Source organism: Ostrea edulis, chromosome 9, assembly GCF_947568905.1.
Source record: "Ostrea edulis chromosome 9, xbOstEdul1.1, whole genome shotgun sequence".
Classification (NCBI taxonomy): Eukaryota; Metazoa; Mollusca; class Bivalvia; order Ostreida; family Ostreidae; genus Ostrea; species Ostrea edulis.
The window spans coordinates 17,611,973-17,636,540 of NC_079172.1; the positions used below are offsets into that span (position 1 = coordinate 17,611,973).

General features: G+C 34.2%; 1 protein-coding gene across 16 annotated transcripts in view; it reads left to right on the top strand.

Moving 5' to 3' along the window:
- The window catches only part of LOC125659013 (alpha-1,6-mannosyl-glycoprotein 2-beta-N-acetylglucosaminyltransferase-like), a 56,311-nt gene that overhangs the window by 17,506 nt on the left and 14,237 nt on the right, over window positions 1-24,568 (top strand). For 9 of the 16 annotated variants that reach the window (XM_048890520.2, XM_048890521.2, XM_056148722.1 and 6 more), the window contains 5 exons: window positions 1,606-2,508; window positions 8,260-8,357; window positions 8,662-8,761; window positions 19,339-19,469; window positions 20,206-20,281. In XM_048890520.2, the coding sequence (XP_048746477.1) occupies window positions 1,957-2,508; window positions 8,260-8,357; window positions 8,662-8,761; window positions 19,339-19,469; window positions 20,206-20,281 (957 nt within the window). In that variant the 5' untranslated portion in view covers window positions 1,606-1,956. Of the gene's footprint in view, window positions 1-1,263; window positions 1,355-1,605; window positions 2,509-8,259; window positions 8,358-8,661; window positions 8,762-19,338; window positions 19,470-20,205; window positions 20,282-24,568 lie in introns of all 16 variants that reach the window. The other 7 variants (XM_048890514.2, XM_048890517.2, XM_048890512.2 and 4 more) reach the window with 1 other exon arrangement.

A 24,568-nucleotide genomic window follows, 5' to 3' on the forward strand; every position in this document is an offset into this window, starting at 1 on the left:
ATTCTGTAAAGATTTCAATTGGCCTTTTACCGACCCATGCACTGTAAAATTCTGTATAGTCTGATATAACTGATGTCACATCTGTTTATGAGTAAAATAGATGTAAATGATTTGTCTGCTACTAGAATTTAGCAATGCATAAAAGTGAAAAAAAATATGTATTAAAATTGTTATTGATTGAGTATCAAGACATATATGCCCACCACTAGTCTTTGCACACATGCAGTCCTCACAAGCTTGGTCCACTTAACCATGCAAGATCAGTCTGCTTTATCACACAACGACCTTGGCAGGCATACAACATTTAGACAATAACCTATAAGTATATTGGTGAGAGAAAAAAATGTTAATTTTTATCAGCTCACCTCTGGTCTAAGTTTGTTCATTATCTGTCTGTTGTGTGATATTTATATATTATGAAATTTTCACATATTTTATTATGAAGGACCACAAGACCAGTTTCAACCAAATCTGACACAAAGCATTATTGAGTAAAGGGCACTTGTTCAAGTGAAGGGCCATTAGGATACTATTTATCAACTTATTCTGGAAGCATAGTCATTCTGAGTAGTTCAAGTTTATACCATGACCCCCAGTAGTTGCATTCAAAGTTTTACAGAGGGATATGTAGAAAAACCTAAGTTATAAATCAATCTCTCAAGAAATGCAGGGACATAGTTTGTCAAATTGATCTGCAGTCATCTTTATATAATGTATTTAAGTTTTATAATCCACCAGCTCCAGAGCCCGGACAGAGTATAAAATTATACTTAGGAATATAGAAGAAAAAAAGCCTTTATAGAATCAAAAGGGCAATATATTGTATTAAATTTGCAAGCATCAATCAATTCTCAGATAACGTAGGTCCAAGTGCTAATCCATTACATGACCGCAGGGCCTAGGATGGGGATTTAAAGAACTTTTCAAAAAATGAAGTAATATGCAAACATACTACTTGTGTTATATTTTTTTATTCAAGTTATCGTAAAACCTTAATTGACAAGTATGAGGCTACCTAATCACGAATACAATTTTAATTGATACTATTTGTTCAGATGAGCAATGTGGCCTATGGGCCTCTTGTTAGATATTCTAAAAAAGCACTTAGGTCCTTAGTTTAAATGCTGGTAGGTCAGACGGAGACTGGATAATTTCAGTGTGTAATAGTTTGTATTGATGCACACATGATAGTGAAGATCCTGTTTAGAACGGGATGTGAGTGAAGTATTTATGCCCGTCTGTATCTGCTTCTTTCACCCACAGGTCTGGGGACAGTTTTGCAGTATTGATGTAAAGTGAAACCCTCTCCTTCTCCCATGCTAAATGATTTGGAATTATGGAAATATGCAAAAAAGTTAGTGTTTCTTATCTCATTGATGTGGTTAGACATGGTAGTTGTATGAAGACTGTCACCGCACACCACTAGGCTATGTACTGAAAGTTATCTTGATTAACACCGTGCATGTTGTTTGTGCACTTACTTGAACTAAGACAAGAAACTTTGATTTCTATCAGGTTCTTATCAAAAAATTGCTTCCCTGCACTATGCATTTTAGCAGGTAGAATTTTAATGCATAATTTAAAGAGATGTTTTATTTTTTCCAGATGTTTTTGTCAACCTTAAAATGACCTGAGGGAATGCAAACCATAAACGCTGGGAAAACACACCAAAATACCCCCAAACACACAGACCAACAGCCAATGTGCCACTGAAAACACCCCATCACTGCTTATAAATCAAAACAGTGATACATATTGATTTCACCAGAAGGAAAAAAATCAACAAAAGTTAAATTAAAGCACTCCTAATGAACGATATACAATATGTTTGAATTGATTGTTAGAAGTATGTAAATGACTATGCATCATATTCAGAGTGTACCACAAAGTGTTGAGGGAACAAAGTTTGGATCTGTGATAGCGTCACAAAGGCAGTGAGGTGAACACGTTTTTGACATGAGAGTGAGACCAACTCGTCTGTTACGGAGCCTCTTTTTGGTAGTGCTAATCCTTTTTGTGATGCTCAACATGCATGTGTTGTTGAATTTCAATTCCCACCACCCAGCATCCATGGATATTTCCCTCCTCCACAAACTGAGAAATCCGGACAATTATGTCAACCCTCACGTGCAGGTCGGACATGAAAAACTTGACACCATCACACCTCAAAGTAACGAAGCCAAACTGGAAGTGTTCATCCCACCGCTTATGTATAATCAGACATTTTTGAAAGGAGATGTTCAGGAAAACAATTTAACACAAATTAAGTCAGAAATAGATAAAATCAATCGAGAACAGTTTATCCATAATTTGCATAAGTTTGGACTTAAATTACGGACAGACAGTGTTGTCATGGTAGTCCAAGTCCATGATCGAGCTCAGTACCTCCAAATGCTTGTGGACTCGCTACGTAAAGTGAAGAAAATAGAAGAGACACTTGTGATATTTAGTCATGACGTATATTCAGAGGCCCTGAATAAAATTGTGCAATCTATAGACTTTTGTCCGGTAAGTATTGTATTTTGAAGTTTTACTACACAGTATTATTAATTAGGGCCCTCCCCTAGGGTGGGTGCCCCACAGTAAACCCTGTCTGTCTGTCTTACCGCCTGTCTGTGAACTTTTCACATTTTTGACTTCTTTTCCAAAAGCACTGGGCCAATTTCAAGCAAACTTGGCAAAAAGCATCCTTGGGTGAAGGGCTTTCCAGGGCTCAACATTAACTTTTTTCCCTATTTGTCCATTCGGACAAGGGACAAAGATATTTACTTGTCCGAACTTCAACTTCATTTGTCCGAAACATTTTCAAAAAAGGATCTAATATTGTCAACTTCAAAACTGTATTTAATTTACTTAATATATAGTCTATTTTTATACCTGCTTGATTGATTTTTTTTATCTTATTCTCTTGATAAAAACAACAAACGCATAAAACAAAATTTTATCTAGACTTCCTATCTTGAATCAATGACTTCGTAAGATCCATGGATGATTGAAAGTAGTATGCAATAAGTGAACACCAATCCCGATTGAGTTTGACTCAGCTAGTTTACATAGCGATTGATATTGGGAGGGATCAAAGTTCGTTTTCTATGCATTACACATGTACTTCCGACTCTCAACTACCGATAAACTTTTCACAAATTTGTTTGGAGACTTCTTTACATAAGAAAAGCACTTGTCCAATCGGACAAGTGCCCATCAATATTCACTTGTCCGAAATGTTTTTCCACTGGTACCGGACAAGCGGACAAACATTAATGTTGACCCCTGCTTTCAATGTTATTCAAATGAAGGGCCATACCCCCTTCAAAGGGGAGATAATCACAAAAATAGGGTGGGATATCATTTAAACATTTTTTCAAGAACCACTGGGCCAGAAGAGCTGAAATTTACATGAAAGCTTCCTAACATAGTGCAGATTTAAGTTTGTTAAAACCGTGACTCCTGGGGTTATGTTTAGGCCACAATAGGGGATCAATGTTTTACATGCGAATATATAGGTAAAATCTTTAAAAATCTTCTTCTCAAGATCCACTGAGCGGGGAAGTAAACATTTACATGAAAGTTTCCTGACATAGTGCAGATTCAAGTTTGTTAAAATCATGACCCCCCAGGGGGTAGGATGGGATCATAATAGGAGATCAAAATTTTATGTACAAATATATAGGGAAAATCTTTAAAAATCTTCTTCTAAAGAACCACTGGGCCAGGAAAGTGAAAATTTACATGGAAGCTTTGTGAAATAATGCAGATTCAAGTTTGGAAAAGTCATGGCTCCTGGGGGTAGGTTCTGGCCACAATAGACAGATAGAGATAAAAGTTTTACATGCGAATATGTAGGGGAAATCTTTCAATATGCAGGGCCAAGGTGACTCAGATGAGCGATGTGGCCCATGGGCCTCTTGTTTGTATAGAGTTATAGGACTAAGAAGTTTTTGATATTGATAAGATAATAGCACTTTTTATGGCACACAATAACATGAGATAAGAGAGATTGAGAGAAGATTTTCATGGAATTTAGATGTAATGCTCAGATTCATATTGTACCATATGTACTCACTAATAAGTGGGTTCGTCCGTACATCTGTTGTATTTTGTTAAGATTATTTTGGAGAGATTTGCCATTGACCTGCTTAGAAATCAATACAACTTTTTGCCAGAATCGGTTGACAATTTCAAATCAATGCTCTTATATTTTTACCTCTGTTTCAAATAATATTTGAAAAATGATGCCGATATTTAATCTTTTTTCTCAACAAATTAATTTCATATCAATACTGTAATGTATTTCCCTGTATCAAATGATATTTTGGGATATGACTTCGATATTTAACCTTTTATTCTCGACAAACAAAACAGCGTTTCGTTCATCCTTTTTGTTTGACTTGTCGTATATATTTTGAACACCGATCTCGATTGTTTTTTCTACATTAAATGTTCTTTGTAAAATCTCCCAAATAAAATAAAAATGTATGTTTTACAATTGCATTTGATAAATTTATATTGAACCACTAAATAATGTGATTATTGAAAATAAAAGCATTCAGAGTTACTATTTCAGAGCACATCAATGTATTATATAGTCAACATAATTCCATACTCATTGTCACTAGCGAGTGTTATGACAGGATTTTGTGGTCACTATCAGCACCATTGAGGTGCTCAATATCCAAGAGATATCCGTTGTTTTAAACTTGATCTATTTGATATCGGTAATTATCATTAGTGTTGAAAAATTGGGAAAATTTCATAGTCGATAATTGGTCATAATCGAAAGAACTGTTTCGATCAATGATTGATATAATCGGTATTTACATGTAGTTAATAATGTTTGATATTTTTGGAGTTATTTCTATGTAGTTTTATGGATATGTGCAGCATACACACTAACTGGTGTCACTGAATTCCCAATTTTCAATGTAGAGTCCACTCTGACTCTCCCCCGCACATGTCTCGATATAAAAGTGGGAGTATCAGTTAGATGAATCTTAGATTAGATATTAATTAGTGTACAGGTGGCAATCGATTATGAAAAATAGAATCGATAATCGGAATCGAAGAGCCAAAAACAATCGATTGTCAGTGACAATCGTTTCATCACTAATTATCATGATTAATTTTCATTCCGTTTACCAGAATGATTATAGACTCTGAATCTAATTAAAATCATAGCTTCTCTTAACCATCACACCTTCTCCAGGGTAACAGAGAATATCTTATTTTAATTAGATTGATAATCTCTAAATTACCTGTAGCCCTTACCTGACACTGTGTTTACTTCGTGCACACACAACCCGAGAAACTGTGCACATGGAATACGATTAATTTCATAATCAGCTGAGATTTAGTAGAGTCAAGAATTATATTCTAGTAAATTATCTTTTACTAATATTCTATATTCTAGACAGTACTTAAAAATATTTCAATATTAAATTGGGTTTGCAATTCAATTTTGCTGATAAATGATAGATTTATGTAGTAAGTCAAGTTATTGAAAGAATTAGTTATGAAAATAATTCACAAAATAAATATCATACATTTAAGATAAAATAAAATAATTAAATTATGTAATTACTCGGGACTTTATGCATAATGTTAGAGTACATAAATGATAATATGTCTAGTTTTGTCAACGATAATCAAAATAATTATCGGGGTTGTTTCAAAGAAAACTGCTGTATTACACTGTCCAGAAAAATACCAATCTTTTTAGGACTCGCCCATAAGTTGGACATAGAGTTTTGGACTAAAATTTGACTCCCAAAAATCCGATGAATAGGCAAATATGATCACTGTCTGTCTGTCCGTCAGCACTTTCTGTAACACACAACTTAAATTTCCTTGGTAATATTTTTATAAATTTTGTACATTGTACTTGGATTAGGCAGAGAAAGACCCCTTTCGATTTTCATATCTATCATGGGGCTCTTTCTGACTTGTCAGATTCCTAGCTTCATGGTTGATTATCTAGTTACCTAGTGAGTGGATTTCAGACCTGACAAGGCGATACCTGGTCTGTTGATTTGGTATGTAACTAAATGATCCGGTGTTATCCTGTACTCTGAGCCACTAGATGGCTACAGATTTACCTCACCAATGGCCATTACTATCTAGAAGCAATTTATCAAATACATTTATTCGAATGTTGACAATAATAACACTGAGTTTAAGTATGAACTGAAAAAATTCTCCACATTCATTTATCATGTTTATCATATAATCAGCTGACCTACTCATGAACCTTTGGATTTAGCTCCATGTAGTGTAGATCAATCAAGGATCAAACAGTATAAGCAAGGGTGTGCAATTAGAATACTAGCACAGGGGCTAGTGGCAGTAGGGAAGTTAATACATGTACCAGCCCAAGATCGTTAGTTACTAGCCCATGAAAACTGACAGTAATATAACAAAATGCCTTAAAATGGAGTTGATACCTGCAAGTTGAAATATGAATATGCAACCTATGATCAGTTTCACATCTTTCATTATTAAACAATTTGTTCGATAACTTCTGGCCAAGTGGTAAATGATTCAGTTTAATTATGATTGTATGGCATTTCATACTTTCTTCACGGAATGTGAACAACCTTCAAGTTGAAGAAATTTATATATTTTCCCAGGACCTTTGGATTTCGCTATATCTTGATACTTTTACAGTACTTGAAATACATGAGACTTTTTTTTTCATCAAAGTACAACAGTCATGTAGTGTAACCGTGACTGGTGGTTAGTCCAAGAGAATTAATTCCTGTTATGTAATCAATGTAACAAAAGTGTTCTGTTACTGTAACACTGATGTACATTAAGATATGGTTTAAAAGAATATGCTTTTGAATTACTGCCTATTGTGAATTACTGAATATTGTAAAATGCTGCTTATAATGAGGTCCATTTAATTACTGAAAGGTGAAGATAACAAACAGTAAGTGATTTTTTGTTTTTAGCAAAAAATGATTGGATATAACGAATATTAGCAAATTAATTTCCTCGTCAGTCCTGGCATTTTTAAGAAGTTCTGTGTTTTACTATTTTAAAATCATATTAATTGCAGCACATGTGTGTATCTTTTCAAAATTGATTCAATTTTGCAAGGTCAGACTTTCAAAAACGCAATAGTGATAACTTAAATATTTCGAAATGTTAACATGTAGTGATGATAATGACACCACTTCAGATTACATCAGATGAAATCGTATAAAAATTTAAATGTGGGGCAGAATAGAACTTTCTAAATGATATTTCTCTGAAACTATAGCAAGATGAAGATTCCATTGTTCAAACTGTATCCTGTTATAAATACTACATGTAATTTAAAAGGAAAGTAATGGAAAATCCGGTGAAAATATAGAGTAAAAATAAAATGCATGTAATTATAGGATGTATTTAGAATTGCTTCAGATAACTGTAAACCATGAATTTAACTTAAAAAGCATATTCATGTTTGTAAAAGTTGTTAAATTCTAATAAATATGGGAAAACCGATGAAAGTTACAGCAGAAGCACTTTATTTGTGGAGTAGATTTTTGTGATTTGAGGAAAAATAAACCTGGTTATGGAGACTTGATTTATTATTTTTTACTGACTAGTTCAGTCTTTCTTGTATGCACAGTGGAGGATTTATTTCTGGGTATGTCCTGACTACAAAATTGAAAAGAAAAAACAATCAGCCCCCACAATTATTTAATTATTATGATTGATTTTACAGTATTCAATTACACGAAGTTTTAGCTCGCTGGGATGAATATCCAGAGAGCTATTGTCATGAACTGGATGTTAGAGGCAGCAGCACTATTTAATGGAAAAACTTTAATCTTGGCTATGTCTTTTAAACCAAAGCGACAATAGGGCTTTGATATTTTACATAAAGATGCTTGATCACGAGGCATTTCTTTGGGTACTAAGACTTCTGATCTAGTGACAATGATCTTGGGCATTCTTGGCTATATCTTGTGAAGCTGGGGATAGGGTAAGTAAAGTTATTGCCCCCCCCCCTATCTATGATGTCCATTAGCTAGTAATGATGATATGCACAATAAGAAAAGAGGTGACAGAGTTATGGTAGAATAATTGCTTTCTGTATGGTATGAATCCTACAGGACTGCTGTTATTGTAGATAAATATTTTGTGCTGTGGTAATTGTGCTTTGTACAGTTGAAATATTGAGTGTGTTTGTTCAGTTCTTGAAGATAAGGCCTAATAAACACATATTAATATCCATCGCAACCAATTAATCCACAATTCTTCTGTTTTATCTAGGTGATGCAGATATTTATGCCTGTGACTGCTCAACTTCACCCAAAAGAATTCCCTGGTGAACACCCCAACGATTGTCCCCGCAATATAAAAAAGGCCGAGTAAGTCACTACTGCTGTAAAATGAGCTATGGCAATCATCGATTCACTAAGGTCACAGATGAAAGATTGTTTAATGATATAACTTTGTAATAAAAAGATCACAGAAGGTTGTGCTGATGATTCATTGATTAGATTATGAAGAGAGAATGTGATTAATTTTCAACCAAGGTCATTTGGAAAAGGTTAAGGCCACAGGAATTGGCATTTTGAATTGCTGTCTGAATACTACATGTAACTGTGCAATGTTGAAATTGAAGATTTGCGGACCTAGAGCTTTAAATCGTAATTTTTAATATTTTTTCAGGGCAGCAACTAAAAAATGTAACAATTGGGAACACCCAGATAAATATGGACACTACAGAGAAGCTAAATACTGTCAAACCAAGCACCACTGGTTATGGAAGGTAAGAGACTTGCTGGCAAATCAAGCAACACTGATTATGAGAGTAAGGGCTTATTGGCAAACCAAATTGCGGAGGGTATTATGTTTTTGTCAGCGCAGCTCCTCTGAGACCGCTCAACAGGATTTTGTGAAACTTTGTAGTTAATAAGGACACACTGTGTAGATGTGCATATTCTCAGAAAATCCTGATTCAGTAATGTTTCTTGGAGTTATGCCCCTTTTGAACTTAGAATTTCGAGCCCGCCTGTCCTGTTCTTGTTTGTGCAACTCCTTTGAGACCGCTCAACAGAATTTAATTAAACTTTGTAGTTAATAAGGACACACTCTGTAGATGTGCATATTCCCAGGAAAGTCTGATTCAATAATTCTTTTGAGAGTTATGCCCCATTTGAACTTAGAATTTCGAGCCCATCTGTCCTGTTCTTGCAGTAATGCATAACATTACCATTCATTATGTGAGGCTGTTGGAGTGTAGGGTATGTGAGCTTGCTCACTTTTGCTTTCTTTCATTGGCAAACCAAGCATCACTGGTCATGGAAGGTAAAGACTTATCATAATTTCAATGTAATGTTATTATGTCTCCCCTTCAAAGGGGAGACATGTTTTTGTCGTTTTTCTTCTTATTCTAAGTCTTCAACCAAATTTTGACCAGGCCCTAACTAGAGAACCCTTTGACTTTAAGACTTCAAACTTGGAACGTAAGGAGATGGTATGGAGGAGGGGTGCTCGCCCTCAAAACTTTTGACCTTGACCCACTTATAAAGTCAAGGTCAATCTTTTATGTCAACATATAGTCCAGGCCAATAGCTGAGAACCCTTTGACATTACGATTTCAAACTTGGAACGTGGCAAGAGGACATAGATACAAGATGCACTGCACCAAATTTTTTTTACCTTGACCCCTTTCTTCATTCGAAGTCAAATTAAGAAAAACATGAATAGACCATAACTTTAGAACCCTTTGACATTTAGGTCACAAAGTTACTCAGGTATAACAAAGAATTGACAACTTTTTTTTCTCAGTGTGAGTGACAACTCCATAATTTAACACTTCAGTTTTACTGATTATTTCAGGAAAAAGAATTTCTCTAATTGTATAAGTTAATAATTTCTTTGTTAAAATATCTCTCCATCTTATTTTTTTCATGGTTATAAGCTGAATAGGTGTTGTAAAATTCCCAAAGGTAGATGTGCACTAACCAACCCTAAAACTATAAATAGAATAGAAAGACTGAACTTAAATGGTTAGCTATAATAACAAGAATTCTATTGGTCAGAAATAGTAACAGTAGAAGAGTTTTCTGGAAGTTTTCTTTGTGTGATATGAATGGAATGACCTCAAATATAGATTGACAAACAGATGAATGGTACATGCACATGTGGACACTTTGTGAGATTTTAAAAAGTGAAATTGATAAGAGTTTAGTAAAGTTCATTTAATCAATAAAAAAAATTGTATCAGAGAGAGAGAGAGAGAGAGAGAGAGAGAGAGAGAGAAGGCACCCTTTTCTTTACTTAAAGTAATCAAGTAATCAAAAGTAATTTTGAAAGAAAAATATAATCAAATTTGATTTTATTCCAAATTTATTGATTTAAAAACACTTGAAATAATGTTTCAAATGAGAGAGAGAGAGAGAGAGAGAGAGAGAGAGAGAGAGTGTGTGTGTGTGCACCTTTAAATAAACATGTAAAGTAATCAAATGAATAACTGAGAGAGGAATATATTCAATTTGATTTAATTGATGTTCACTTTGAAAAAAAAATCCTAGGGAAATAGCTGCAAAAGACACTGAAATCAACTCAGATTTACCTGTAAAAACAATTTACGCATGAGTAACTTTGTGACCTAAATTCAGATCAAATGTGATTCTTGGCTGACCAAATTGTAAAGTCTATTGATCAATCCACCAGGCAATTGAAAACTCAACCGGTCTTTTGTAATTCGCTGTAAGACTTCAAACTTAGAATATGAGAAGGGGGAATGGAGAATTCCACCAAATTTTTTGACCTTAACCCATTTATAAAGTCAAGGTCAGTTTTTTAAAGTCCAGACCAAAAGCTGACTTGACAACCGTTTGACATTAAAACTTCAAACTTGGAATATGGAGAGATGATATGGAAGAGTGCACCAAAATTTTTGACCTTGACCCCTTTCTTCATTCAAGGTCAAATTAAGAAAAACATGAATTGACCATAACTTTAGAAAGGCTTTGACATTAAGACTTCAAACTTAGAATATGAGAAGGGGAAATTCCACCAATTTTTTTTTATCTTGACCCATTTATAAAGTCAAGGTCAATTTTTTATGTCAAAATATAGTCCAGGCCAAAAGCTAACTTGACAACCGTTTGATATTAAAACTTTAAACTTGGAATATGGAGAGGTTATATGGAAGAGGGGTGTACACCATAAACATTTTTTACCTTCATCCACTTACAGTGTCAAGGTCACTATTTTACATCAAGACTATAACCTGAGAACTATTTGACATTATGATTTCAAACTTACAACTTAGAAAGCAGATATTAAGACAAGATGTACTGTACCAAAATCTTTGACCTTGACCCATTTCTTCATTCAAGGTCACTCTTTTACATCAAAGTATTTTCAAGACTATAACCCGAGAACCCTTTGACATTAGGATTTCAAGCTTACAACATGGAAAGCAGACATTAAGACAAGATGTACTGTACCAAAATTTTTGACCTTGACCCATTTCTTCATTCAATGTCATGTTTCAAAAAAACTTGATGATTTCATAACCAAGATTTGTTTGACATCAAGACTGCAAACTTGTAATATGGAAAGGCAATATTGAGGAGGGGTGCACATCACCAACATTTTTGACCTTGACCTACTTACATTGTCAAGGTCACTCTTTTACATCAAAGTATAGTCCAGACCATAACCTGAGAACCCTTTGACATTAGGTTTTCAAACTTACAACATGGAAGGCAGATTTAAGGCAAGATGTACTGTACCAATTTTTTTTTTACCTTGACCCATTGATTTTGATGCAAGCCGTTGTTATTGCCTCTTACGCTTGTACTCATTATTGTTGCCCCGGTTATTAGACAATCAAACTTTGAAGGGGAGACATCTGGTTTTTTTGTAAAAAACAATAACCACTAGCCGATATTGGAATTACAGTTATTTAAACGAACTTTTACTAGTATATTTGATCTAAGTAAACAAAAACATGGCAGGAGCCTTGTTTACGTAACAAAGAATTGTGAGTTCTGTATCTCCCATGTACCTTGGCATCTGACATTCAAATTTTTGCTGACCATTAGAAGTACCTTAGTTAAGCATTCTAAACATTAAAAGTTGAAAAATAAAATTAGAAAATTTTCAGCTCAAATCGTGTCCTTAACCCTTTAAATATAAAAATATGCTGTTTATTTTGTGATCTTGGTAGGTTCCCAGCTCAGTCCATACATACATATACATGGTGATGTCAATAAATGATCAGTGCTATTTTGGTAACTGAAGATGGAAATTGATGAGGATTTGTTTTCTTAAAGTACATTTATTGATAACTTTCAAGAGGATTAAAACTATTTACAATACCAAAACTGAAATGATAAACAAAATGGGAAAAAAGGAGTAAGAATAAACGGCAATCATTAAGTTGTTCTTACACATCAGCAAAAACAGTGCAGAAGTTACATTGTATGGATAGAAGATTTGAGAAGTTCTATGATAAACAGAATTTTTTTCCACGATAACATTCACTTCAATGTTATCAGACAAAATCTACTTTGAGGTAATACTTGCTCTGCTTTCTTGTGATATTTGAAATTATATCATGACTAGGGATAAAACAAAATTATTTTTTTTGCGCTGCCTGGATATCATTGTAACCAAAGTTATTTGTTCATTATTCTACCTTGGATTTTCCCTGTGGGAATATAATCACATCTGCTAGTTGGAAACTCTACTCCACAAGTATTGGAAGAAATTTAAAAAACCTAGATTTCTCCTTACTGTAATCCCACCCAGCTACTTTCTGTGGATGCAATATCTCATAGCAAAACTTCATTTCTTCATGAAGCCTATCATTGAACCATCAATCAAATTGAATTCACCAATGAGTACCGTCAGAAGCAGATCAACTGCTTTGATACTTCATCATTAAGAACTCCCAAGACGAGCTTTCCACAAGTCTGCCTATTTATACCTTCATGACAATGCCTGCCCAACCCCAAGCACATGATGGGAAGAATTCATACCACTGTCCTGGCTATCAGTAATGCAGGTATCGGATATTATCTACACCATAAACAACTATCGGCGAACTTAATATATATCTTTAAATTTAAATTTTTTTAAATTTATGGTTTTCACTTCATTACAAACTCGCTGTCCAAACCAAAACCATCAAGTTGCAGTGAAACATTTATGGAAATCTTCCACCCTGGACTCAATATTAAAGCACCCTTGTCTGTTGTGGCTATCTTTCCAGGAAGAAGATGCTATATGCTAAGACACATGGAATTGAAAATAAAATGTGTGTCTGAGTAGTGGGGAAATTTTGAGACTATTGGACAAAACAGTTACGTGATTGACAACTTGGGTCTATATGAAATATATCACGTAATGTTTTTGGCACATCTGTCCCCCTTGCATCATGTTAAAAACATTATGTAATATATTTCATTAAGCGCCCCCCCCCCCCCCTCCTCAGTTATCATGTAATTATAACTTCTGATGATGGTCAATTACAGAATATTTATATACCACAGAAATTCATGTATCATTTCAACTAAGTACAAGAAATAGAATATCAGGAAATGAATATACATATTGCTCTGATGCAACTTGAACAATGTTGGGATTATCATTTTTTTGGCAACCTTCTAATTTTTTAGCTCACCTGAGTTGAAAGCTCAAGTGAGCTTTTCTGATCACCCGTTGTCCTACCATCTGTCTGTCTGTCTGTAAACTTTTCACATTTTCGACTTCTTGTCCAGAACCACTGGGCCAATTTCAACTAAACTTGGCAAAAAGCATCCTTGAATGAATAGCTTTCAAGTTTGTTCAAATGAATTTGGGCCATGCCCCTTTCAAAGGAGAGAAAATCACAAAAATGCAAAAATGAGGTGGGGTCATATAAATTTTTTCTCAAGAACCACTGTGCCAGAGGAGCTGAAATTTACATGAAAGCTTCCACACATAGTGCAGATTCAGGTTTGTTAAAATCATGGCCCCTGAGGGTAAGTTGGGGCCACAATAGGGGATCAGAGTTTTAATGCGAATATATAGGGAAAATCTTTAGAAATCTTCTTCTCGAGAACCGCTGGGCCAAGAAAGTACAAATTTACATAAAAGCTTCCTGACATAGTGCAGATTCAAGTTTGTTAAAATCATGGCCTCCAGGGGTAGGATGGGGCCAAAATAGGGGATCAAAGTTTTACATACTTTATGTAGGAAAAATCTTTTAAAATCTTCTTCTCGAGCTCCGCTGGGCCAGAAAAGTTTACATTTACTAAAGCTTTCTGAGATAGTGCAGATTCAAGTTTGTTAAAATCATGGCCCCCGGGGGAAGGATAGGGTCACAATAAGGGATCAAAGTTTTACATACAAATATATAGGGAAAATCTTAAAATCTTCTCAAGAATCACTGGGCCAGAAAAGTTTACATTTACATGAAAGCTTTCTGAGATAGTGCAGATTCAACTTAGTAAAAATCATGGCCCCTGGAGGTAGGTTTAGGTGACAATAGGGATAAAAGTTTTACATTGGAATATATATAGAGAAAATATTTAAATATGGGCCAAGCTAGGTGACATAGGTGAGCGATGTGGCCCATGGGCCGCTTGTTAAGTTTTGATTATAGTTCTAGAAAGGATTACAGTAGGAGATAGAAATAATGGTGGTAAAACCAGTACATACCAATGGAAAATTTAAGATTGATGGGTGCACTATAGTGGTTCTAAAAACAGTGCAGCAAGCTTAAATTATGATTAATTCATAGATATTGTACAAGACAAATTATTATGATGCAGGAGAATGGGCTGTGTTAATGCCACTGATGAACTGGTCGAAGAATATTTACCAGGCCCCAAAACCATAAACTGAGAATTTTGATCACTTATATCTTAAGATTTATCTAGCACAGAGGTTTAAAAAATCTTGTGGTTTATAAAAAAAAAAATCAAATTCAAAAATATACTGAAAATTTTATTTATTTATGAAAATTATTTCAAAAGTTAGCTGGATTTGTTAGACTTAAGTCTATTCTCAGTTTATGATCTTGAGGCCAGATTTATGGAAAATTCATACCCAAAATTTAAGTTTTATGTAACACATCAGATTTTTTTCTGTAAACATGTGACTGAAGGTTGTTTAGTTCCAATTAGCTTTTAATAATGAAACTAAAAATTCTCCCAGAGAGGTGTGTTTAGGACTCAAGCTAAATGCTGATGTTACATCAATTTTCACTGTGATCAATCTGAATGCATATTATATAAATTGTTGGTACAAAAACATTAGTTATTTTAAGGGAAAAATGGGCATTTTGGTACCCAATTGTAAAAATCTCAAATTCTTATTTTTCAAAAAACAAATGAAGAATCAGGTACGGAAACAATTTTTACTCTACTGGTCAAAACGACGTGAAGAGGGTCAGAAATCAGGAAAACTCACAACATATTTTTCGTATAAAGAAAACTTTACTATGGAAAGTTATATATTTTTAGAATCCCTAGAATTAAGAAAAACTCTATGTAGATTTCGAATTAGTGCACATGACCTTCGAATTGAAAGAGGAAGATATGAATTTACAAAAACCAATTCTGGCCAGAAGATTTCTTTAGAAAGAAACAAAAGAATTTGCGAATTATGTAACATTAATTGTGTAGAAGATGAATTTCATTTCCTTACTGATTGTCCATTCTATGTTGAAGAGAGAAATATGTTTTTTAATGGTATATACAAGCTCAACAAAAATTTTATCTATCTAACAAATAAGGACAAATTTACTTGGTTGATGATTAATGAAGACAAACCAGTAATTGTCAAATTGAGTGAATGTTTAGTGCAAACTTTCAGAAAAAGAAGTGATGCTTTAAAACTGCAAAAATCATTATAGTTTATTATTCATATATTGGTATAATACTGATACTGTCCATCTACTTGTATATATACATGATTAGCAATTCATATATGTATGTACTTGTTTCCCCAACATGCTGCATCCACATGCAGTTTTCAGTCTATGTAACCTGTAGTTAATGTTGTAAACTTTCTTTCTTCTTTAAAAACTGTCTTACTGTTATGCCCTCTGGGCCCAAAATTGGAATAAACTTATCTTATCTTATGTTGTCCCTCTTCTTTCTACCTTTGCTAAAACTAAGTCCACAGTCATTCAAAGTGTAACATTTGGTTCTTATCATTTTAATAGGTTGCTGTGTTCAAGAACAACTGCTTCACAGCATGTGTATTTATTTGGATTCCAGATGGGCATTGAATGAGGGGTGTGACAGCTTTGATGATGAGCAAGATTTTCATAACTTTTGTAGGACTGTTTTTGACTTGTAGTACGCATCTCTTGTGTCGGTAGAAATTAAACAAAATCTAAGTAGATGACATCAGAGGTAGATTTAATTGATTTGGTGTTGTTTTGTGCTGATTTGGCAATATTTCAGCCATATATTTGAGATCTTCTGTATCAAATTTACATGCAACATGTTTCAAACAATTACAATAATTTGAAGACAAAACAATAAATGTCAGTTTTATTGATTCCTTTAAATAGTTTTGACGTCATATCTGAATCAATATGATAATGTTACAGAGTGATAAATAGGTATAGATTGTGAGTCAAATTGATTTGTATTAGATTACCAGCTTCTTTCACAATGGTACTTTTCTGTAACAAAATACCATTATATTTAGTATTCCAACATTTTCATTTATTTCCATTGTGCTTTTCTATTACTTCGCCAACACGATTTAGTCCTTCTAATGAAAATAATTCTCTAACCACAAAATAGAATTTGATATCCAAATTACTCAATAAAACCCAAGGGTTGAGTTTGGTAATTGGGGGGGGGGGGGGGGGGGGGGGTTGTTATTTTCATTTCCGGCACAACATCCAACATAAGATGTCTAGCATATATATAGTGACTAATTCTTGTCCTGTTGCCTGGCATTATTAGAGAAAGTTGTATTATTAATAAGTTTTACAGATAGAGTCTAAAAGTGGAGGTCACAGGGATCAAGGGTTGAGTTTGGTTAGGGTGCATGCTTTGTGTAACTGGGGGGGGGGATTTGATTCTCATTCTCGGCACAACATCCAACATAAGATGTATAGCATAGGTAGTGACTGAAAGTGGAGGTCCCATGTTGTCACAGTTGGTGATGGCTCAATAAAGGACCTTCACTGCTTCAACCTTAATACCATGCAAAGGTCAAAAGTAGTGGTACTTCACGTAACACTTTATGATGTTTCTGTGTGATTAAAAAAAATTCTCAGATTAAATGTAAGCAACACACAAACAGAATGTATTGAACATTTTATTATATGTTTTTTGAAAATTGTTAAAGATGGTAAGTTGGACTAGTGTACAGTTTTCATAATCTGCAGTACCAACAAAAACAATACGTTTAATATCAAGAGAACTCAGTTTGAAATTTTTAATTTGTAAGACCAGGATTCTTTCATGGACGTTGAATACTGGATTAGAGGCTAATTTAAAACATGAATGGTATTTATTGATGATTATGATATTTATGCTTCATGTGGCTTCTAAAATGTTTACTGGGTTAATTTAATTTTTTTTTTATTTCAACAGTATTTTATTCATGTATATATAGAAAATACATACATAAATAGGATTAGGCAGCAGGCACAATGCCTATATAAGCCCTCTCCATTACTGGGTTACGAAGTGTCTTCATCAAAATCTACAGTTCTTAAATCTTAATTCAAATGAGTTTGAAATTTTGTATTGTGAGACATATACCCTGTTACTGATAAGGTTGTTTGGCCATATTGACAATAAATTACGGGATTATGGAGCTAATCATGGTGGACAGGCAAGGAGTGAAATGTATTTACACAGGGCTTTTGGACCCACAAGCAATGTATTGAACTGGACGGAATTAATCACATAGTCAACTTTAAAGTTGTCAGATATTGTTTAATATTCTGTTATGGACAGAATTTATTTTTGGTATTAAAGGTCTGGCAGGAATTTTATGTACATGTGTAAAGTTGCTGAATTGATCCAGACATTGACAAATGTTTCATCTTCAAAAGTTTTTGTGGAGGATGGTGTTTTTGTACTTTATTTTGTATAGACAAAGTAATTAAGATTTTGTAGCGAATTTTATTCATTAAGGAAAATGTTGCACATTCACAATCTAATATAGAATATCTTTGAATGATTTCACTATTTGTGAACAGTTATATGAACAGTTATATTGAAGAAAATACAAAAGTTTCTCCAGAGTGGGGTACCCCTTTGGTGTGGGCATTTATGAGAATTGTGGGCATGGTTCTCTAGCTGTGTTGCACGCCCTCTGGTGGTCAGCTTGTCATATCCCGTCTAATCTGAGACCCTCGCTTTTATATTGAGACGTGCACATTTCTCAATATAAAAGCGAGGGTAAGAGTCAGAGGAATCTCGGATTATATCCCATCCCACTCTGTAGGGAGGATTGGCTTTCTATCGTCTTAAGCTGCTAGGAAACAAAAAAAAGTTGAACGAATGTGTCATAAACAATAGAGGCTGAGGGATGGTTAAAATAATGGGGACATATCATTTAATGTATTTCTGTAATCAATGAATGATTTGCAAATAATAAATCTTTATTTCTGGAAAACTTTTTTTTTGAGCGTAAAAAAAATTACAACACCAAGCTTAAAATTCAGGAACAGTGATGAAAATCATGCAGTTTTGTACTTTGATATGACATTGATAAGACTGCAGCTTAGTTTGATTGTAAGAAGTTCAGCAAATGTAGAGTAGCTAATCTGATCATGATTCAGTGTGTATATGAAACGAAAGGGAACATTATGTCATATCTAATTTGATCTAGATAAGAATGAATGCCACAAAGTTAAATGATCTGTCATGATTGTTTAGTAGAAGCACACTGAGAAATTGGTATGTTATCAGTAGAATTTAAAAATGATGAATGTGTTTTTCCCCACACTCTTCCTTAAAAAAAGGATGAGATTGTCAAAGATAGAGCATGTTGGCTTGAGATCGGTTAAGATGAGTATGTGTAATGTTGTAACACTGAGTGGCAGAACTGTCATGGTCTAGGCTCTTGACTTCAGATTTTCACATACATTTTAGAATTGCAAACCTATAGAATCATATTTTCAGAAAATGTTGACTTTTTCCTGACTATTCCTTTATAAATATATTTGGTCACCATGATTGAGTACTGTGAATTTTTTTTTCAGCTTCAGCATGTGTTTGGTTGCCATGACTGAGTACCGTGAATTATTTTTTTCAGCTTCAGCGCGTGTTTGACGAGCTGGATGTGTTGACTTTTTCCTGACTATTCCTTCATAAATTTATTTGGTTGCCATGATTCAGTACTGTTGATTATTTTTTTCAGCTTCAGCGCGTGTTTGACGAGCTGGATGTGATGAAGAACTACACTGGACAGGTTCTGCTACTGGAGGAGGATTACTACGTAGCACCAGACATCATCACCACTTTACAAATGACGCTCAATCTCAAGAAAAAGTGAGACTTTTCTGCATTGGATTGAAAATGCAGACCTGCTCTGCTGTACCCTTTTTAGAATATTACAATTTATTTGTCATGATCCATGTAAAGCTCGATATTGTAAACACCCCATGTTTGTAGGGGGCGCTTTATTGAGGGTGGTGGTCATACAATGTCTAGTGATAAGTAAAGTTTAACGACATGTATTAATGCTTAGATAGAATTCAATTATAGAAATTATGACAGTATATGTTTTCCATATATACAAAAAAATCAATCTGATTTATGACCATAAATGTGTTCCATAGTCTTTGATTTCGGATGTAACTTCCAGTTCATTCTTAAATTTGATTATCATTTTATTATAAGAAACAATTAGATATATACACCAGACAAAGTAATTGTAATGCATCATCAAGTATCTTAACGATTGATACAAAATATCAACATGTAAATATGACCGAAAATGTGTGATCTCAAAATGCTGTAACCGATTAAATTTAAAACAATACAGACATTGAGGATAAAAATAATCAGTGCATTTAATCATCGGTTGTCTGCACATAAAGACAGGCAAAATAGTAATATCACACTGTGATAGGCAAAACAAAACACAGTTTGCGTGGCACGTATATAAGCATGTGGTTCTGACAACAGAAATTGTGCGCAATAACTTGTAAGAATATTGTTTCAGGGTATGTAATACAACAAACCATTTACGAGTTTTAGAAATTTGTTTTATTCTACTTTTCAGAGAGTGCAAGGAATGTCGTATGATAACAGCCGGGAATTACGACAAATCTCAACTTTTCTCCGCAAACTCGGGCAAGGTGAGACCGGTTTACTGTGGATTGCTAGATGTACATGAGCAATTTGTTTTCTCGTAATTTAGCAAGAATCACCACTCTAGAAATGAAATTACTCATTTTAATTTCATAATGCTGAAATACATGTAATATTAAAGTTCTTGATAAACAGTACACACATGAATTTATGTTTTCGGGATTCTTTGAGTCATTTCGCGATATTAAGTACATGAAATGAGGAATCTACAGTATGGTGGGGAAATAAAGGAACAATGGGATTTATGACCATGAATCGGAACAATGAAACATTTCCTTGTTTAGCAAAGAATGATTTTCATTGTTTGTCCTGTCTTGTGTTTTGTAATTATGTTTGAAACTTTATCCTTCCTAATAACTTTCTAACTGAAGAATTTACCAAAATGATAGAAATATGAGAGCTTTAATATTTTCTGTCATCATCCTCTTCACTCTTTACCATTTATGTAAAAATAAAATTTTAAGTTGCCTAAGTTTAGATGGATCGGGATCAGTATTAAATGGCCATTCTCAAGGGCATTTGTGTTCATCAAACACATCTTGTTGATACTTATGAAAGTTTCTTAATGCACGAGTATTAAAGGAGTATCAAGAGTGACTTTGGTTAGATGGTAGAATGAAATTCATTAGATCACAAATTTTAAGTTTTTACTAATTTGTGTAACCATGAGAAAGAGGATGTATAGATGCAAAATTGGATTTTGATGATTTAAAACACACAAACAAGTTTGAAATATTCAAGTATACAATGTTATTAGATGAATTCATTTTTACAGGTTTTGGAGGTAAATTTGTTAAAGGAACTTATTTATTTATTTACTGAGAAACCTGTTTTGTATCACTCTCTCGGGGTGGGGTGGGGGTTATTTACAGGCATGTTTACATATAGTCAGCAACTTCCTGGGTGTGTGTGTGTGTATTTACAGGCATATATATCCAGTTCACTGAATATCGTATAGCGGGTTTATTCCGCGGGTCTAAAATTTGGCGATTTGCTGGCTGGAAGGTATGCTAACAATTTTAGTGGAATAAATTTTGGTGGACAGGGAAGAGTCTTCTCTCTTTCAAATACTGAAGCCACAATTGAGTGCATATTTAGCGATTCAAATTTTGGCGGAAAGCTATCTAACCGCTAAACTACGCCAAAATTATAACCCCGCGGAAAATACCCGCTATAGGGTATTCACAAGATTTACACCAGGAAGTTCAGGTTCCCATTCTATTTTGCCCTTTTCTAAATTACAAATTTGAAACAAATATAGATTTATTCATCATTTAAAAGTAGTAAAAACAGCTGTAGACAAAATACAAAGGTGGTGAAATCATTTTCCAATTCTCATTAGCAAAAATATACAGCCTTGATCATTGAATGATAGATGGTGTTGCTACTGTAACCAATAGGTGTGCTTAACGTGTTTGCACGGTATGAAAAAGGCCATTCGGATCGTTGCTAATAGAATATATAAAACATAAAAAATTTAAAATGATTCATGTGTGTAATAAACTAATATGATAGATGTAAACTGCTGCCTGTTGAAAGTTTATATAATGTAGGTGACACAACGTTAATGTTTGATTGTTTATATGATGTCAGAGGAAGCCATTTCCCACATGACAATTTTTTGAAAATGAAATTAGTTATCTAAGTATGTTAGATGCATTTCTGTTAGAAATGATTGAATGCAAGCATATAATCAGACACCATTTCCCCATATTTCATTGACATCGTTTTTACACATTTTATCACTTCATGAAATACATAAAATATTCATTTTCACTTTGAAACATGGTGGTATTTCCAAATTGTATATAACATCAGCCTACATTTTCACTGTTCTCCGTTAGAGCGTGTCAATTGCTGCAGTCTGAAGCTTAATGAAGAGTGTATCGCTACACTTAAAAATCTACATCTTTATACAGCCTCACTGTAACAAGTTCAACAAATCGTATTATTTCAATCAGGGAGGGGTTAAGGGTGTAGAGTTCAACTTTCACATCTAAGTATTGTTAAATGTGTTCCAATATCATTTTTTCAAGTGAGGTGAAAAGTGATATTGTTTAGGTGTGTAGATAAGTGAGCCAGGCTGGTTCAGGTTAAGTAAATATTGTTTAGGTGTGTAGATAAGTGAGTCAGGGTGGTTCAGGTTAAGTGAATATTGTTTAGGTGTGTAGATAAGTGAGTCAGGGTGGTTCAGGTTAAGTGAATATTGTTTAGGTGTGTAGATAAGTGAGTCAGGGTGGTTCAGGTTAAGTGAATATTGTTTAGGTGTGTAGATAAGTGAGTCAGGGTGATTCAGGTTAAGTGAATATTGTTTAGGTGTGTAGATAAGTGAGTCAGGGTGATTCAGGTTAAGTGAATATTGTTTAGGTGTGGTTCAGGTTAAGTGAATATTGTTTAGGTGTGTAGATAAGTGAGTCAGGGTGGTTCAGGTTAAGTGAATATTGTTTAGGTGTGTAGATAAGTGAGTCAGGGTGGTTCAGGTTAAGTGAATATTGTTTAGGTGTGTAGATAAGTGAACCAGGCTGGTTCAGGTTAAGAAACGTTCGAGTATTTTCATGGTGTTATTTTTGTGCATGCATACAATGTCATTAATTTTTTCAGATGTTGGAAGACATGGTAGATTTGTAATTTCTGGGAAGAACCAGAAACTAATTACATGCTTCAAAATATTGATCGGAAAAGTAATAATGAAAGATTACTGATAAGACCATCTGATACTGGTATAAGGAAAGTTTACATAATTATTCTCCTACCGTTGCATAATTGTACATTGTTTGCAAAAAATCCACATAAAGGACGATGTATATGCTCTATGTGAAGAAATGACAGCAATAACTACATCATTAGATGAAAGATTCCTCTGAATCAGATGAAGTAAATGATTCTATGTATTCGTAGCGTGACATCATGAATCAGGGACTGCAATGCACTGTGTGTCCCCTGTAATAGGGCATGCAAGTGTATAAACTGTGAAAAATGCAGGCCGTCTTGTAGTTCTATATCAAAATGTAATGTAATTTAAGGGACAGAAAATAGTCTCTACCACACATAGTCCTTTGTCAGCAACCCAGTACATGTAACGTATATACTTACATATAAGTCGTTTCTCGTGCAAGTAGGGAACCCGTTTTTCAGAGAAAATTTGATTGAATCCCCCCTCAGCCTATTTTCTAGCAAGAGTTGTTTCTTTTTTAGCTCTTCTGAGCCGAAGGCTCAAAGAGCTAATGCTATGGCCATTTGTGCGGTGTGCGTAAACTTTTTAGAAAAAGGGCTCTAACTCAAGAACCCCTTGGCCAATTTTTTTCAAATTTGTTACAGGGTATCATTGGCCCAAGGGCTTTCATACATACTAAATAGAGGGATGTGACCCTTTAACAAGGGGAGATAATCAGGAAAATACAAACAAAAGTAGTGGTTGCTAAAAAATCTTCTTCTCAAGAACCACTGGGCAGATTATCACCAAACTTACACATAAGGATGAGGATATGTTGTAGATTAAAAATTGTTCAAGGCATTACCCTGGGGCAAAGGGCGTGGTCTCAAGGTCACTTCAAAGTTGACCTAAATTTATATTTCCTTAAATCTTTGATATTTTAGTCATTATAAGGACTAGGATCATCAAATTTTGACAGTTGATGCATCTTAGGACCTTGTGTCAAGTTGTCTCAAAAGTAGGTGACGGTGACCTACTTTTTGAATTTTGCAGGTATTTATTTTAAAATTAATTTTGATGCATATCTTGGACACTTTGAAGCCTATGATCATCAAAACTTGTCAGTTGGTGGATCATGGGACCTTGAAATGCGTCAACTGAAAAATAGGTCACCTTGACCTACTTTCTGAATTTTATGGCTTATCATTTATAGATATATTTTAAGTTGTTATTTCAAATACCGAGAGGTTTAGAATCATCAAATCTTGTAAGTTGATGCATCTTGAGGCCTTGAAACATATTTATAAAAAAGTAGGTCACAGTGACCTACTCTTTGAATTTTGCAGATATTCAAATTTCACATTTTCAATTTTAAATGCATATTTTGGGCACTGTAAAACCTAGGATCATCAAACTTTGTCAGTTGATGCGTCTTCAGTCTTCGGTTTGTGTCGACCAAAAAGTAGGTCACCGTGACCTACTTTTGGTATTTGACAGCTAAATTACTATATTTCAGACACTAGTTGACCTACAATCATCAAACTTTGTCAGTTGATGCATCTTGAGTCTTCGGCGTGTATCGACCAAAAAGTAGGTCACTGTGACCTACTTTTGGCATTTG